The sequence below is a fragment of the Prunus persica genome, chromosome G6, assembly GCF_000346465.2.
Source record: "Prunus persica cultivar Lovell chromosome G6, Prunus_persica_NCBIv2, whole genome shotgun sequence".
Taxonomy (NCBI): Eukaryota; Viridiplantae; Streptophyta; class Magnoliopsida; order Rosales; family Rosaceae; genus Prunus; species Prunus persica.
Genome location: NC_034014.1, coordinates 5645236 through 5662195, shown reverse-complemented (window position 1 = coordinate 5662195; position 16960 = coordinate 5645236). Strand labels below are relative to the sequence as shown.

Sequence of the window (16960 nt, the reverse complement as noted above, 5' to 3'; positions counted from 1 at the left end):
TTTGTTAAGTTTCTAATCCATGTTTACAATTTACGAAATGTATAATTAAAAAATTCCAATTTTTTTTTCTTGTATAACAACTTCTCATTCCTTGTTCAATAATAATTTCAACGAGCCAAAAACACTGTGTTCCCTGATTTGCAAAATAAAGTCATTTTTCACTGAATTAGACGCATTGATAAAACTATTCTCGATTATAGTGAAAATAGATACATGAAAATTTCTTTTTCTACAATAAAAGAAATTCTTACATGGTTTGGATTTATGAGTTACGAGTGAATCATGCTGCATCTTGCAATGTGTCGAAGCATGAGTGGTTACTTGGCTCCACCTAAGCACCACTGTTCTTACCCGATAAAAGCGAAAAGACGAAAATACACTTCTGTCAAGACAGTCTTCATAATACACGGCTGGGATTTGTCCTAATAACACGCATGGACGGCTGTGATTAAAGTAACCGCGGCTTTTCTCGTATGCGGTTACACCCAATTAATTATTTTCCTCTCCCGAGAAAAGATCGAGTGCTCCTCAGACACCGTCTACCCAAACTTCGCCTCTCTCTCTCTCTCAACACACAGAAAAATTTCAATGTTCAATTTCGTCGCCGGAGTTGCTTCGCCGGAAAATTGATCGGTCAGCAATCGACGATCGACCTTCCGACTACCTGTACAGGTACGGATACTTGTACCAAAATCTCATTTTTCATTTCTAGGTTATCGCATTTACTATCTCATGCCTTTCTGGGATAATTCTATTTGATTTTTCTGGTGAAGAAGAAATTTGGGATTCTTCTATGGATTTTGTTGAAGTTATTGCGTTTAATTGATGTTTAAAAAAAAAATTGCGTTTCTCAAATTTGTATTTTTAGACTTGTCTGTACAATGAACATCTCTATATGTATGTGTGTATGTGCAGATGGAATTCATCACAGTCCCTTCGTACTGACACTCGTAAAGAAAGAATCTTTGAGGCCTCGACCGAAGAGTGAAAGTGAAATCAATTTACTGTGAAGTAGAAGAAGCAAAATGGTATGTTATAGAAGCTACTAACTATAATGTGTTCTGTTTTTTTTTTTTTTTTTTTTTTTTTTTTTTGCTCTTGAGGTTTTTATTTATTTAGTTTTTTGGGATATCCTATATGTGGTTAAATTTTTAGTTGTTTGGGGTTATTCTTTTAGTACTGTCAAAATTCTGAAATGATTGGATAGTCCAACGTTAAAGAATAAAGCTTATGTTGAGTTGTTGAATTTTCTCGTGATTTGATTTTTAAACAAGATTGGTGAAAAGTTTTCTTTTAATTTTTGAATTGTCTTGTACCTTAGACATCTGTACATGTTTAAATATATTATGGATAAGGTTTTCAAGGATTTTCCGAGTGTTTGTTACTGGCAGTCTTTCCAGAACAAGGGATTTTGGATGCCCAAGGGTGCTGGACTTGTTAATGATGGAGATGCAACTTACGGCAACCCTTCAAGAATTGAGCCAAAGCGGCCTCATCAATGGTTTGTAGATGCTGCTGAACCAGAGCTGTTCCCGAACAAGAAGCAAGCAGTACATATTCCAAACAGCAAATTGGGCTCCGGAATGTCAAATGAAAATGTCTCTTCTTGGGAGAACGCTTCTAGCTTCCAGTCAGTTCCACACCAATTCATTGACCGGTTATTTGGATCTGATACAGCAAGCTCTGTCAACTTTGCCGAGAGGAACATATCTCCTGTCGGATCAGATAATTGGAATATAAGAAAGGGTATCGATGACCAGTTTGGAGAAGATTCGCCTGTTAGTTTGTCAGTATCTCATGCCATGGAAGATCCTGAAACATGTCTTAACTATGCTGGAATTAGAAAAGTTAAAGTCAATCAGGTCAGGGACAGTGACAATGGTATGCATGCTTCACGGGAACATGGTTCTAATAGGGGAAGTAACAGTAACCTGTCCTCAAGTCAGGCATTTGATAGGGTAAATGAAACTGCTTTTTTATCAGTGGGGCAGGCCTATGATAAGGAGCATGGCAGTGTCACACTAATAGGACATCCCTACAACCACGGGGATGCCCATGTCAGACCAATAGATACCAACTATGGCAAGGGAGATGAAAATGCAATATCAGTTGGTGACAATTGCAGTAAAGGGAATGCTAATATGATATCTTTTGGTGGGTTTCCTGACGAACAAGATATTATCCCCATAGGCAGGCCTGTTGGCAACTATGATCAATTGTACCATCCAGATTCAGTTCAAACATTGGAAACTTCATACGAGAAGGACTTGGATGCATCAAATGCCAGTGCGGTTGATAATACTGCTTCTTTAGCTAAACCAAGACTGGAATCAGTTTCTAAGAATAAACCTGAGATCAAACCGTCAAGGAAACCAGCTCCAAACAGCTTTCCCTCAAATGTTAGAAGCTTGATTTCAACTGGCATGCTTGACGGGGTTCCTGTAAAATATGTTTCCTTGGCACGTGAGGTAAGCTCCAGCTCTTCTCGTCCATTTTATTCAATTAGGATTTCTGTTTAATGACTTAGGGTTATATCCCTCCACGTAACAAGGAGCTTCGCGGAATTATAAAAGGTGTTGGCTACCTATGTGGGTGTCAATCATGTAATTATGCTAAGGTAGGTCTCCTATCAATAAACTCCCAATCGTTTCTCTTCTCCCTTCCATGTTATCTTGACACCTAATGCGGAAATAATTTGTTTTGTGGAAGGTTCTAAATGCATATGAGTTTGAGCGCCATGCTGGTTGCAAAACAAAACATCCAAACAATCACATATACTTTGAGAACGGGAAGACCATCTATCAGATAGTGCAAGAATTAAGGAGCACCCCTGAGAGCTTGTTATTTGATACACTTCAAACTGTTTTTGGTGCTCCGATCAATCAGAAATCTTTTCACAGCTGGAAAGGTAATGAAATTTGAATGATTGTTTTCTTCTTTCCCTGGCTTTAAACATTTTCAAGCTTTAAATTGTCAGTCAAGTGAGCCTCTCTTTTCTTTTTACTTATTTAAATGTTTGTTCCTCAGAATCATTTCAAGCAGCAACTCGTGAACTTCAGCGTATTTATGGAAAGGAGGAACTGAACTTGTAGGAGTATATGTATAGGCTTTGCTCAGATTATAAGATTGGATAATGTTTTGATGCGCCGGGAATATTCACTTTGGTAAATTATGTGTTTTCTATGGAAAATTGATGGAGGAATTGACACTTTTTTTTTTATATATTGGGTACATAGTTTATGTAAATGTGAGTCTGCTTCAATTCCCCTTGTCTTTTTACCGGCATAAGGGAGACTAATAAACAAACGGCGTAAGTTGGCGCTATGCTTGTCCTTTATGGTGACTAGGCTTTGTTAGCTTCAATAAAAATCTCTGTGGCATTGGCTCCTTGACAAAAATCCTTCTCATCTGATTTTGTAGTTTAAGCTTTCTTAAACAGCTTAGTTATATGTTGATCCATAATTTCACAGGGATCAATTTAGTGAACCCTCTTTACTCATTTAACCCATTACATTACACCTTTGAAGGTCTAAGAAACACCACCCTTTCCCTCACTCTCTCCCTCCACCCTCAGCGTTGGTTGTACTATTAACACCTGTGATGTCGAAGCCTACTGCAGTGGTCATGGTCATTTAGCCCTGGAGTTGGAAACCAAGATTAGGAGGAAGCAATTTCAGTGAACACTGGGAATAATTGAAATCTAATGACTTTAGCGAAGCCCTTGCAGAAGCTGCCTTTGTTCGAGGCAGAATCTCTATATTCCAAATTTCTAGTCTCATGCTGAAGATTACGATCAGGGTGCAAAATATTACAGTGAAATAATAAGGGCTTGCAAGAAGTGAAAAGGGGAGCGCCGAACTCCCCAAATCATGACTGGTCTTCCTCCATCATCATAATATCAGAAGCATCATTTCCTCCCCAAATTTTGGATATTGAATTATTATTAGTAGCCTTACAAATTGTACAAATTCGGCTGCAAGGATTAATATTTCCACATATGAAGATCCAAATCTCAGATAACAAGCATCCATCTATCTTTAACACAAGCACAGTAAACAAAAATGTGTCTGCCACAGGTTACACGTCAATTCTTTACCACAAGAAAAATCTGAAACAATAAGAGACTACCTTTCACACACTAAGTTTCAAAAGAATGAGACGAAAGAAAAGAGGAAAAAAGAAAGAGAAGATTACAAGCACCATCATATTGTATTGTCATACAATTAGTTTTTTGTCTTTTCAAACATTGTGTAAGCCTCCAATGCCCCCTTTGATCACAATGTAATCAACTTAAGAACCACAGCAAGCTGATCTTTGTGCAGCTTGACCAGCCCCAGCTCCCTGATCTGGTTGGTTGATCTTGATCGTGGTAGGCTACAGCGACATTATCAAAACAAAGTCAGTCAAAACCTTAAGCACGCACTTCAAATTAAAAATTGTAATTTATATCCTTCTAATACAAAATAAGGAAAGCTGTAACAAAAAAGAAAAGAAAATAAGGAAAGCAATTAAAATACCTCAGCCCTAGTGTCGGTGTCTGCAAGCCGTTGCTTTATGTCTCTTGCTATTGAAAAGAAAACTTGCTCCACATTTAGATTCGTCTTTGCACTCTGCATTAGACAATATCTTTCAATACATATGAACACTTATTAACTATTTTCCACAATTCATAGGTGTTACTTACAGTTTCAAAGAACTTGATGCCATATTCGTCAGCAAGTGCTTGGCCCTTGGACGTAGGCACAGCCTAAAAATAGGGTGGTGATAAGATCAGGAATGGTACAAAGATTTGTTTCCAGAACTAAATAAAATCCAAGCAAAAATAGCTTGACCCCAAAAAGAATAGCCCCATTTACTATAAAAGAAATCTCTATGGTGAACTGAGCTGTGATATCAACAAGCATCCAACATGCAAGATAAAACAAACTCGTCCAATAATAACTGAAAGCATTCTGAAGAAGAATTGGTGTCTTTTAATGATAAATTTCAAGCGCAAGCTCACCCGTTTGCTTTCGTCCATGTCAGCCTTGTTCCCTACGAGTATTTTGTTAACGTTGTCTGATGCATGCTGTTCAATGTTGCGAATCCAATTCCTTATGTCTGAAAACATTGACAAGCCAGGTAAATGCAAACAATAGTAACATCAAGAAATTAAAGCACAGAAAAGAATTGACGTTCAAATAAACCAAGAGAAGCAGAGAGGTAAGTAGAGCAAGGGTGAGAAATTTACTATTGAAAGATGATTCATCGGTAACATCATAGACCAGCAAAATGCCCATGGCTCCACGATAGTAAGCTGGGAGAGAAGGAATCGTGAATAGAGAAAACAAAATTTGGTTAAACAACACAATAATCTTTACTAAAATCTGAAGCTCTAGAAAGAATGTAACAGACACACAACAGACAAGCAGGGAATACAAAGATATACCACCTAACCTAATCATTTTACTGTTAGAGATCTACACCATATAAGACTCACTTATCAGTTATGAGGAACCTCTCAAAACTGTCCTGATACCCATTTTCCAAACATGTTCATCACAACTATTGCAAAGGTTTGCATAAAAAGGTCATCCACTAAGTATAGGCTTCCAGCTCTAGGTTAAAAGAAGATGGGGTACTACCAGGCCACTTCAATGTGCCTCGGCACCCTGCCACATGTAACGGACTAAGCCAGCAGCTAGTTAACAAATTATAGTTCCATTAACTAAATAAATTGCGAGATCTGGCCAGATGGGCTTGTGAACTCTGGGCTCCGCCAGCAACAATTGAGGATTCATTAATCGGTCACCCAGTTTTTTTATTTTAAAAAAGTAAAGTCATCCAATGCGCATACTATAAAAGGTTCCCCATTGACTTTGCAGCAAATAATGAAAGGCCTTCTGCCCAATAGTGATCAGGAATAAAAGCTCTATATTTGACTATCCCTGCCTGTTTCATGCTTTATTTTTGGACCACCTTGCCCAGAATGCCTGTTTCGTGCTAAATGCCAAATAACCTACATCCATTTCTTTGTCAAAAACCTATAACCATTACAATGGCCATTTTAAAGTGGTGCATTACCTCTACTATTGGGCTTCCATATATCCCAAAGTGCCCCTTCTTAACAGCCTACTCATAATCCACCTTTTAAAAGATCCCTTGTTTTGCCCTGTTCTCCTCAAATCCACATTATTTGGTTTCAAACACCACTTTGTTCAAGAAGCCACAGTTGAACAATCTCTTTTGTGGCCATTTTTAGGGGAAAATGTAGAATTTAATAACCTTGTCCCTGAAAAGCTCCAAAAGGGTGAAATTAAAATTGTCTAAAATCTCCTGTGCATCCATCTTCCATCACGTGAAGCGTGAGCTATAGATACGTTACCACCAATCTTTAGTAAAATAAAAATGAAAGCACCCAAAGAGATAATAAATTTTTACCAGTGGTGATTGTACGGAACCGCTCCTGACCAGCTGTATCCCAAATTTGGAGCTTAATTCGTTTTCCATCAAGCTCAATAGTCCTTATCTTGAAATCAATGCTTCACAAGGATAAAGGAGCTCATGAAGTTTAAGAAGCTTCTGAGAAGCAGAACTTATCAGAAGCAATTAACTCTAAAGTTCAGAGAATACACACCCAATGGTTGTGATGAAACTAGTTGTGAAGGAACCATCTGAGAAGCGCAAAAGAAGGCAACTCTTACCAACACCTGCAAAAATAATTTTCCATTTTCACGAAAGGCACATATCAAAAGCATTGGTTATCTACCAAGTACATTATTGTAATACAGAAAATTGTAAAACCAATTGATGCAGTCATCATCTAGTAACTGCGTCAAACAAGAACTATAGTCTTCAACTTATTGGCACATAATACTTAGTTGGTATTTGATAGTCTAAACATATTGCAGAAAGAGCTCCATATATGATAGATAAACAGGTTAATAGCCTCCACATTGTTTTCAGCAATCTATGACAAATAATTGAATCATCCAAGATAAGTTACTACACACATATGTGACCCAACTAGCAGGACATTAGAAGTTAGAACCTCACCATAAAGAATAATTAAAAAATGAAAAAACGATAAACACAAATGGACGACTTATTTCGACCAAAATATTTGATTCAGATGCTCAAACAGCCATTTCACAAATCAGACTAAGATTAACTTATATTCAAATGCTCCACATGCTTTGACCCCAGGAGCTCATAAATCAGGCAAAATCAATTTCAATTCTGAATCAAACCAGATCTAAAAAGAAAACCCCTTTTTTTCTATATACTTTTTGATTGACCTCCTTAGTCAACAAATCTTTAAGCCTAAAGCCAGCCTCTTGTGATCTCAACGGCAAAATGTTACAACTTCTGAATACACCACACACCATAGCATGCTAGAAATTCGTACAATACAAACACAAAAGCGATCTAAATAATGGCGGTCTGTTTGTTGGTCGAGAAAGTGAGAAGAAAAGAAAATGAAGAAGAAAAGACGCACCGCTGTCGCCGATCAATAGAAGCTTTATGAGGTAATCGTAATCGGCTCTAGCCCTTGCCGGTGGAGCAGCCATTTCTGGGTTTTTATCTGATCAATGAACTCCAACAAGTATGTATAATCAAACCCAAATACTATTTCTCTCTGCATATAGAATCAAAGAGAAACGCATCAAAACCCAAAACATACATCCAGATAATAAAAACGATAAGAGAAAAAGAAAAAATAGAGATTATGGGAAAATTAACAGCAGCAAATACCAGATCAACCAAAAAAGATTCAGAGAGAGAGGGAGAGAGAAAGAGGGGGACTTTGGCTGCCAAAATTAGAGGCAACCTTGAGCGGTTCACAGACCTAACAAAGCTCCTCCTCCGACTATGGTGGGTTGGCTAATAATGCGCACTCTCTTTACCTTTTTCACCCTTGCACACCATGCGCACGCTAGCAGCTCTCTCTCTCAATAATAATGTACAGAAGAAAAATAGAAGCACAGGATTTATTTATTTATAAATTAGAGAGACTGGAAGCTAGGGGTGGGCACTCAAATCGACGAACCGGAAATCCGAATTGAACCGCATCGAACCAAACAGGAAAAAAATCGAGTTGACTAAAAAGTCAAAAACTGAACCGGACCGGTTTGGACCGGTTCCGGATCCGATTTCATGTCTTTAAAAACCGAATCGGGCCAAACCGAACCGGTGAAACTAAAAAAATATATAATTTCAATATATATTTACATTTAATGCTATATTTTTAATTTCACTAAAAAAAACTAATATTTATCCAAATTCAATGTCAAAATATCTCTCTTTTCCCACTTTAATATTTATTTTTTATATGAAATTGAATAATTTGTTAATTTTCAAGTAAAAAAATAATATTTCAGTTGAGAATTGTATTAAAAAATTATTTAAAAAAATTATTTTTATAATCTGGTTCAAAACCGAACCGGAATCGGAACCGGACCGAAACCGGTTCAAACCGAACCGGACAATTTTTGAATTTTTTTTTATTAAAACCGAACCGAACCAAACCGGATAAATAGTATCAGATCGGTTCTAATTTGAGGCAAAAATCGGTCCAAACCGAACCGTGCCCACCCCTACTGGAAGCCAATCAGCATTTGACATGTTCAAAGCTGTTTCGCATGCCACGTGGCCTGGGTTTAGTAGCTAGTGTTGATGAAATAAGTATAACATTATTTTACTATCCATAGCCAATCAAAGTCTGTCATATCAAAACATTGTCATACGTAACATACCATAATCGGTCGAAAATAAAAAAAATCTTCTGCCAATCACAATCTGCCATATAAAAATGTTATCATGCTTAGGGGTAGGGGTATCTCCGTTTCTTAAACTATAGGAGTAGGGGATGTTCTTTCCCTATTTATATAGAATAAGACCATTGACATGTTATATTTCCGGTTTATTACAAATTTACCCCATGCTTCATTTTTCATCCAAAGTTGGTCCCTTAATTTTTTTGAAAGTGAGTTTAATGGGCAGTTAGTGACGACAGCTACAAAAGTTGACAAAAGTAGCATGTGACGCTTTTTTAAAGGACATTTTGGTCAAAGCAGATGAGTCTCCCTCCATTTCAATGTCATCCCTCTCTCTTTCCTAAAATTATGTATAAAACTTTCATAATTTTAGCGACAAGAGGGCTAGATAATAGTTCAGGATGATGTAATCTATATCATATGCTTTAATTGAAATGCCTTTAGAAAGTAATCACTTGTAGGGTTGGTGGGCATCTTACCAAAGAAACAAAAGAATTTGTCCAATCCATACTTCGATTGAGTGCGTTCTTATTCAAAAAAACATCTATTTAAGTTGAGTTTTTAAGGATAGTGATTTTGACACTCCAAGCATAATTTATAGCACTTCAATTAGGGTATTTTATCACCTTTATATATTCACAAGTGTAAAAAGCGCTATCATTCTCATATGTTGAATCTATCATCTAAATACAATTGTTTTAAGAAGGTTTAAAAGTGTTTCTAGACTATTTACCAAAAAGAGTTTCTAGACGACGAAATAAATATATGATAGTAATACTTTGTAAAAATAATTAAAAGTGATTTTTAGTATAAAAACACTTGATAGGTGTTACCTCAAGAAGCTCTTAGTGCATTTATGAGAACACTAGATTTCTAACAAAAATTGGATGTGATTGTGAACAAAGCAATTCTGAGCAAAAGCGCTTTTAGAAAAAGCATTGTAGACAAGTCTTTACACATAGTGAACATGAAATACTTCTATAACAAACAATCATTTAACTTATAGTCCGACTTAGTTTATGGCTTAGTGATACTTCTCTTCCCAATATTGAAAGAGATTGCAAGTTCAAATATCCCGCCACATTAATGGAAAAAAGAAGCATTTTTGTTCCAACCAAAATGTCATCCTCTTCTAGTTAACTATAAACACTTTCAACACGCCTAAATGCACTGCTAGAGTTTATGAAACAATTTTCTGTAGTTATCTCGACAACTCCTTGGCATTGGGCATAAATATTCTGAAATGGACATTTTGATCCTCTGAAATTATGAATATGATATGCAAATATCTTTTAGTTATTTACATCTTGCAAGTTGCAACAGGTCTGGTCGGTTGTGTATGGAAGCAAGGAAAATGTCAAATGACTGCTGGTTCCATGGTTAGCAGTAGCAGAACCCAACCGCGTAAACACAGCACATTTCCCAGTGTATTGTATGCATAACCAATGTTGGGTGTGAGTTAATCAAATATTCAATGATAAGGTGTGTGGGTGGGCTGCAGGGGCCCACATTCTGACTTTGTCCTTTGCTGGTTTTGGGGACAAAATAGCATTGGCTTCTTCTAGATTCCTAGTGGTGAGGTTGCGACAACGCCCAATGCCCCAATGGTGACTTTGACCGCCCAAAGCCAAAGACATTGTCTTGGCCAAATCCAATGAGTTAAATAAAACAGACCAGTTCCTTTTGCTTGCCTGTTTGTTATCTGTTTTTCTTGTTTTGATTGATGAATGTCACAAAGAAAGGATGATTCCTTCTTTCTTGACCCTTTTTCCAGATGAGTCTTGCACTCTTGCTTAATTGGTTAGTCTTTGAACACATGAGTTATCTTAGGAACAATCGTTCATATAAATCTGTGGTTGAAAATTACTCACACCCGCGTCGTGAACGATTTTCCTTAGCCTTCCTCTTTAACGCATACAGATGGATTCCTCTTGACATCAATTATAATAAGATACAATGATTGGATGCTAAAAACAAGAAGAAGCTTGGTCAAAGGACTTAAGTTTCTATTTCTAACTGGGCTTTCCCCTTTTCATATTTCTCAATTTTCTAGTTCAAGTTGCTGCTCCCTTGTCCTCATCTTTCCACTCAATGTATGTTTAGATATTTTCTGCAGAGATCTGCATAAACAATGCGAATCTCAAACACTGTTCTGCAGTATTCTGTAGGGAAACAATGTGAATCTTGCTACCCTCAGCAGCCTGCACATAAATTTCTCCTGGGTATATATAATGTGGTGGGCCTTTGAGAATCTTCAAGATTCATTTTTCTTATCTTTGATTGTCTACCATTACCAGTACACATCAATGTTAATATTTCCTAAATGGAAGAACAACACTAGATTTTGTGAAACATATCTTCAGCAATTTTTCACGAAACTAGGGTAAAAAGAAGAACGTGAAAACTGGGTTGCTACAGGCTTAGGCTTAATGCTTCCAGTTTTAGGAGAAACACTTATGTGGAATGGCTATGGCTATATCCGTTTCACACAATTTTTCTGCAGTTTTAGGCCAGGAACATTAACTGGGAGCTAAAAGAAAAAATGCAGCAACTCCTAACACTGCAAGTTTGCACCAAAGTTCTTTAAAAGAAGGACTTTAGGCTTTCTGGAGAATTCTTTTCAGCTGCAAAAGAGATTCCAATCAAGAAAGCAGTCCACTTTAGACAGAGAGAGGAGTCAGTTAGTGGTAGTTTTATATGGAAATCTAATTTTTGTGTTGGAGAAACTCAAGGTGCCTCTTAAATGAAATATGATTGGAGAGATACAGAGAGAATGGTGTCACTTTATTTGTATAAACCATGACAGGTGCATTTTTGTAATAAAAGGTACTAACTCTGCCCTAATGCCCATTTTGTACCAATTAGTACAAAATTATATGCCTCACATGCTTGTGAAGCAGCAGCATGAGAAGCCATACCAACTATCTGCCTGGCCATAGACAAGACAAACAACAAATCAAAATTAATCAAATCCATGATTGGTTCAGTTTGATGTAAAAGAATCATTATTGGGTTGATTAGTTTGACTAGCTAGGGTAATGGAAGGAGCAACACACCCATATACCTAACAACAGCACGATCAATCCTTGACTGCAGTAATTTTCCCTGTTAGTTAAGATCAATCTTTTACTGACAGAATCTATCTTATTTAGTGATAGTTCTTCTCATTGAAAGATTATATTCATACTTATTGAGGTGAATTAGTGATTTTTTTATACCTAATACATAGTATCAAAGCCTGGATATATCTGCTTATTGTATAAACCAGTTGAAGGAGACAGTGCCAAGCTGAGTGATATATCTGACAAACAACAAAAGCATGTCTAAACAGAAAGGAGTTGGGAAATTAGATAGTGGATTGATACAGTGTGTTTCATCACATTGGAAAAGAAATTTATGCTTATATTTTGCAAGCCCCTCTCATGCTAGCGTCACATGGCTTATATGCTTGCAAGAAAAGTCAAATATTTATAAGTTTATTACGAAATTTTAACCAAAGGTCTCGATTCTAATGTGTGTGGTTTAATTCTTTCTTTACCAATTGATGACTCCTTACAAATTCAACATGAGATTTCAACATGACTTTAATTTAAACTACTATTTCCGACATATGTAGTGAGACAGTATTTTTTTTCAGCTTGCTTAAAATTCACTAATTTGACGCTCTCTCTCTCTCTCTCACCAGGTGTTGGAGTTTTGCTTACGGTCACTTCACGTATATGAAGTACCAATAATAAGCACAAAGAAAGAGCTAGGGTTTTTTCCTCCCTTACTCCACTTCAATTCCATCCAAGCCAAGCCTACATATACACAATTACTTTTACAACCCCTTTGAGCCTTCTTCATTTCATTTTTATAATAATTGTTCATGATAAGTAAAAGGGGGTTGCTGAGGTTGTTCCAAAGTTTATTAGGCAAAACTTTTAGTTGCTCTCGTGTAGGAGGGAGAACAGTATAGTCCAAAGCAAAATATAATAGAAAATTGGGACAAGGGCAAATTGCAAGAACCTCTACAACTTTATTTACATCCATGTTCCCATAAAAATAGCTAAAGTTGGAAAAGAATGGGCCAGCAACAAGTTAATGCTTAAAGCATATGCTTGGAAGATACTCTTACCACAAACCAGAACCTATTCCTCTAATTCCCTTTAAAGCTCACAAAACCTTCCTTCACTCATTCCTTCATCCATGGCCTCCATCTAGGTGCCCATTGCTGCTCTCCCCACCAAAGTTCCGATGGCAACGAGGACATGCAGCGGCGAGATCAGCGGTGACGATGAGGAGGACGAGGAGGATATAAATCATGGCCGTTGAAAGTTGCGGAACATGTTTGGTCATTGTATTGGGCAACTAAGTACTCTTTGGCAGAGCATCTAGGATGAGACGCTTATTATGGCTCAACAAATTAACCTCAGTTTAATTATAAGGTAGTTTTATAGTTACACAAGCTTTAATTTCCTTTCTTCATGTTGTCGAAGCTTTGGATGAAGAAACATTAATGTTCAAAGCTATATATGTCATGGTGAGTTTGAGAAATTTTCTTGCTTTATACCATATGCATTTCAGTAATGAGTTCATGAACAGCCTGAAGCTTAATGCAATTGATCACTTGGCTATCTTTTTTTAAAACAAAAAATATATATATATTATTCCCTGTGATTTATCATAAATAAGTGATTTTAATTATATGATAATTCTGTATTTATATGAAAATGATTCCCTGTACAACGTGTATGTTGTGTATTATTGGTGGACACACAGGCGAAGACAAATAGGTTAGGTACATGCAAAAGCGGATAAAGTTGTGGTTACAGATTGCGTTGCGATGGCTGGATCACTTATGAAAAGGGTCTTCACGACGAATATGGAAATGTGGAAATATGAAAACCAAATAGATTCCGCAAATTCTTTGTGGAGTTTCTAGATTTTCCCTTCCGTAGGGTTTAAGCCATTGATTTGTGTAATGAGGAAAACCCGATGAACACCTAAATGTCTTTTTTTTTTGTTGTTGTTGTTGTTGTTGTTGTCGTCGTAAACACCTAAATGTCAGATACGCACAACATCCACAAATCTCACAAATCTCGAATACGTGCAATCATCCGCAAATCACATGTGTCTAATAGCACTTGGATTTCAGGTTTCTGACTAACCTAAGAAGAAACAGGCAAAAACTTATATGCTCTTTCATCTTTCCGACCCAAGTTCTTGTGATACTGATCTGCCCCAGTTACGATATATAACACGGTTCGCTCTCTTATTGCACCGAAGGTAGGTGGTAATGCGATTACATTTCTTTGCCAGGACATTTCTTTGCCAGGAGCCTCATCACAGTTTAGCAAAATGAACATTTTTTTTCATGCCCTGTAGTCTCTTTGCTTGTGTAGGCCTGGAGTTGGTTTGTAAGTGCAATCAAGTGAATAAATTTCAACCAACAGCTTTTCAGCCAAAAAGTGAAGAGAACACGGAGGTGTTCATTGTGGATGAAAGCACAAAGCACTGACTTTTAGGCACAGGATTAGCTCTGTATGCTGATCGAAGCAGCACAAAGTTCATACCAATAATTTTAGTTGAGCTTCCACATCCAGTTCTCCATGTGATCATTTGCCCCACCGCAGTACATGAGTTAAAAATAAAGAAACCTTGCAGGAACTATAACTAGTCCCACTGCAGTCTACATCAAATGCTAATGTCAGATCACAATTACATAGCGAAATAATACTTCTGAAGTTTTGAAATTTTGTGACAAAGTAAAAGATAAATGCAAGGAAACCTCAAACAAGTATCAGACCATGAAAGCCCAATTATAGACGTGACGAGATAAAATCAAGCTTTCACAATCCTATACTTAAGGGCCTTCATATTAGAAGCTGAACAACACTTCTAAAAAACATCTACCCAAAGTCCCATGCACATCCCTTAATCATTCAAATCACTCAACTAATTCACTTCCTAAGATCACTGGTTTGAAATAGTTTCAACACCTACAATGGCATAATCAGTACAATGCTAGGCTCCAAAACAACATTCAAATGAAAAAAGTAAAGTCCTTTAAGCTGTTTCCTTAAGCTACGCTAGAACAGAAAACAATGGTGAAGCATGTACACCAAAAATAATATTAGGGTTCTAGGCATCAGTTCATCACTATTGGACTCTCTGCTATCAACATCCGCCGAACCAAAAGAAACTTGCTCTGTAAAACACTATTGTCCATTACACTAATACAAAGAGTTCAATATAAGCTTAAATTGCAGGTTACCATTACTAATATAAACCAAGCTATAACATGAAATTAATCTCACGATACCACAAGAAATGGTCACATGTAAGTTGGGGGCAAATGAAACTACTCAACACATGGGAACAAGAGGTCGAACAAAACTTTCCAAGTTACCATTTCTGCTCAATACCAAGTCACTTTAACATTCACGGTTGCAAGAACATGACAGTCAATCAAAACAAAACAAAACATAGAACTAATATCCTAGTACAAGAAACTTTTCAAACCAGCATTGGTAAGAAAAAAGGTTCTCTTCTTTTGGCAAAACAAATTAAATAAAACCAAAATTTCACAAAAGATCCTAATGATGTGCTTGAGACTCTGCTCAATAAAAGAAACCAAGGACTTTGCCACCAACATTCTTTCTCCTAGCTTCTTCATGATCCATGATACCAGCAGATGTTGTCAGCACAATGTATCCAAACTGCAAATATTTATTCAATTTATGAGCAAAAAACTAGAACAGGTATGCTTCATAACCACTTGCAACACAAAATTCAAATGATAAAAGTTCTATCTGGGCAACCCATATATAATGACCCCAAACACTCTCATACACCAACATATAGCGATGAAGTTAGGAAAACAAACCTGTCTAGAAGGCAGAAGCCTAGCAGTCCAGCCTTCGATCTCCTTAACACCGACATCGAATCGAGGACTGATAACACCACACTTGTTCAGCCTCCCATTGAGTTCAACCACAATCTTTCCAGCTCTGTGGTCATCAACATACTCAAACTCGCCAATATAACCTAAACAATTTCAAACCCAACAATCTCATCACACAAATTGTACCCAATACAAAACATACAATCTCACCCATGAATTTAGAAAATACGAACCGTGCTTTTGCATAACCAAAAGGAACTTGATGATGACCTTCGATGATGGCCTGATCATGACTTGTCGCTTCCCCCTCTTCTCGGCGTTGTACATGCTCTTCAGAGCGTCGTTCAAAACGCTGACGCGCACCATTTCTGCTAGTGCAAGCTGAACACAAAATCAACAACTGGTAGATCTGCAAGTGTATAAAAGAAACAAAAATTCAGAGTCAAAAATCATGGCTTTGGCTATTGGGAAGCTGTGAAACAATTCATACATTTTTAGAGTTGGGTGGAAAATGGGTTTACCTGCGAGCACAGGTGGGGCGGCTGGCTGAGGACTTGGGAGAGCAGAGTCACTAGGGTTTTGCTTTTGAGGTGGTGTGGAGTGAGGAGCTTGAGCCTTCTTAATGTATGAATGCTGTTTTACGAAAAGGCCCTTTCCATGATAAAGCGAACTTGGGTCGGGACAAGCCCATTACTACTTTCAGAATGGGTCGGGGGATCGAACAGTAGAAGCCTACTATGTCTCTGTAATGGGTGTTTAGAGAAAAAAAGGTCTAAATTTTAAAATTTGAATTTGGGTGTGTTGTAAAGTTGGGGTGTCCAAAGATTCATTTGGTGTAAATAGAGTTCCGCGTATTGGAAATTTAGAATTATTCAACAGTAAAATGTTAATGTTTGGGCTGAAGCAACTTTTGGCAATTAAACCCATATGGTTTTCAACTAAAACAAAAATCAACGGTCAAAATAAATATTTTAATTAATCTAAGATTTTTTATTGTAAATGGTCAATGAGGTTTGTGAAATTATCACATTTCATCCTCTCTTTTTTTTTCTTTTTTTCTTTTTTTTCGATATTAATGGTCCTTAAAGATACTATTTATGCATCAATTTGGTTCTTGCCATTGGCTTTCGTTAAATTTTGCTGTTAAGTTGTTGACATGACACATATATAGAATCCATACATCCAATGATATAGAACACGAGGTATTAAAAAATATATTTTAAAACTTAAAATCCATAAAAACAAAATTAAGTTCTTTTTGGAAAAACTACAGCCTCTCCTCCTCCCTTCTTCTCCCCCCCCGGGGGTCTCAAGCTTT

General features: G+C 37.0%; 3 protein-coding genes and 1 long non-coding RNA gene across 7 annotated transcripts; 2 read left to right on the top strand and 2 right to left on the bottom strand.

The window, feature by feature from the left end:
* Positions 499-3335, top strand: LOC18774096. 2 transcript variants are annotated; one of them, XM_007205083.2, is made up of 6 exons: positions 499-672; positions 916-1028; positions 1392-2468; positions 2552-2617; positions 2710-2908; positions 3028-3335. In XM_007205083.2, exons 2-6 carry the CDS (start codon positions 1026-1028, stop codon positions 3090-3092), a joined length of 1410 nt encoding a protein of 469 aa, XP_007205145.1. In that variant the 5' UTR covers positions 499-672; positions 916-1025; the 3' UTR covers positions 3093-3335. The 2 variants fall into 2 exon arrangements, with proteins under 2 accessions (XP_007205145.1, XP_020421152.1); XM_020565563.1 differs by lacking the exons at positions 499-672; positions 916-1028 and having other exon boundaries at positions 1057-2468.
* On the bottom strand, positions 3967-7959 carry LOC18774381 (ras-related protein RABE1c). 3 transcript variants are annotated; one of them, XM_020565566.1, is made up of 9 exons: positions 7829-7959; positions 7478-7618; positions 6617-6689; positions 6421-6521; positions 5231-5296; positions 5003-5100; positions 4685-4747; positions 4518-4610; positions 3967-4374 (listed from the first exon to the last, which is right to left on the bottom strand). In XM_020565566.1, the coding sequence occupies exons 2-9, from the start codon at positions 7548-7550 to the stop codon at positions 4291-4293; spliced, it is 651 nt and encodes a 216-aa protein (XP_020421155.1). In that variant the 5' UTR covers positions 7551-7618; positions 7829-7959; the 3' UTR covers positions 3967-4290. The 3 variants fall into 3 exon arrangements, with proteins under 3 accessions (XP_020421155.1, XP_020421156.1, XP_020421154.1); XM_020565567.1 differs by having other exon boundaries at positions 7811-7936; XM_020565565.1 differs by having other exon boundaries at positions 7735-7929.
* LOC109949914 lies at positions 12817-13862 on the top strand. The gene is made up of 2 exons (XR_002272237.1): positions 12817-13183; positions 13518-13862. It is a non-coding gene; the product is annotated as an uncharacterized LOC109949914 (long non-coding RNA).
* Positions 15124-16267, bottom strand: LOC18773021 (40S ribosomal protein S15a-1). Its single transcript, XM_007207429.2, has 4 exons — positions 16164-16267; positions 15876-16051; positions 15625-15785; positions 15124-15457 (listed from the first exon to the last, which is right to left on the bottom strand). The coding sequence occupies exons 2-4, from the start codon at positions 16006-16008 to the stop codon at positions 15359-15361; spliced, it is 393 nt and encodes a 130-aa protein (XP_007207491.1). The 5' UTR covers positions 16009-16051; positions 16164-16267; the 3' UTR covers positions 15124-15358.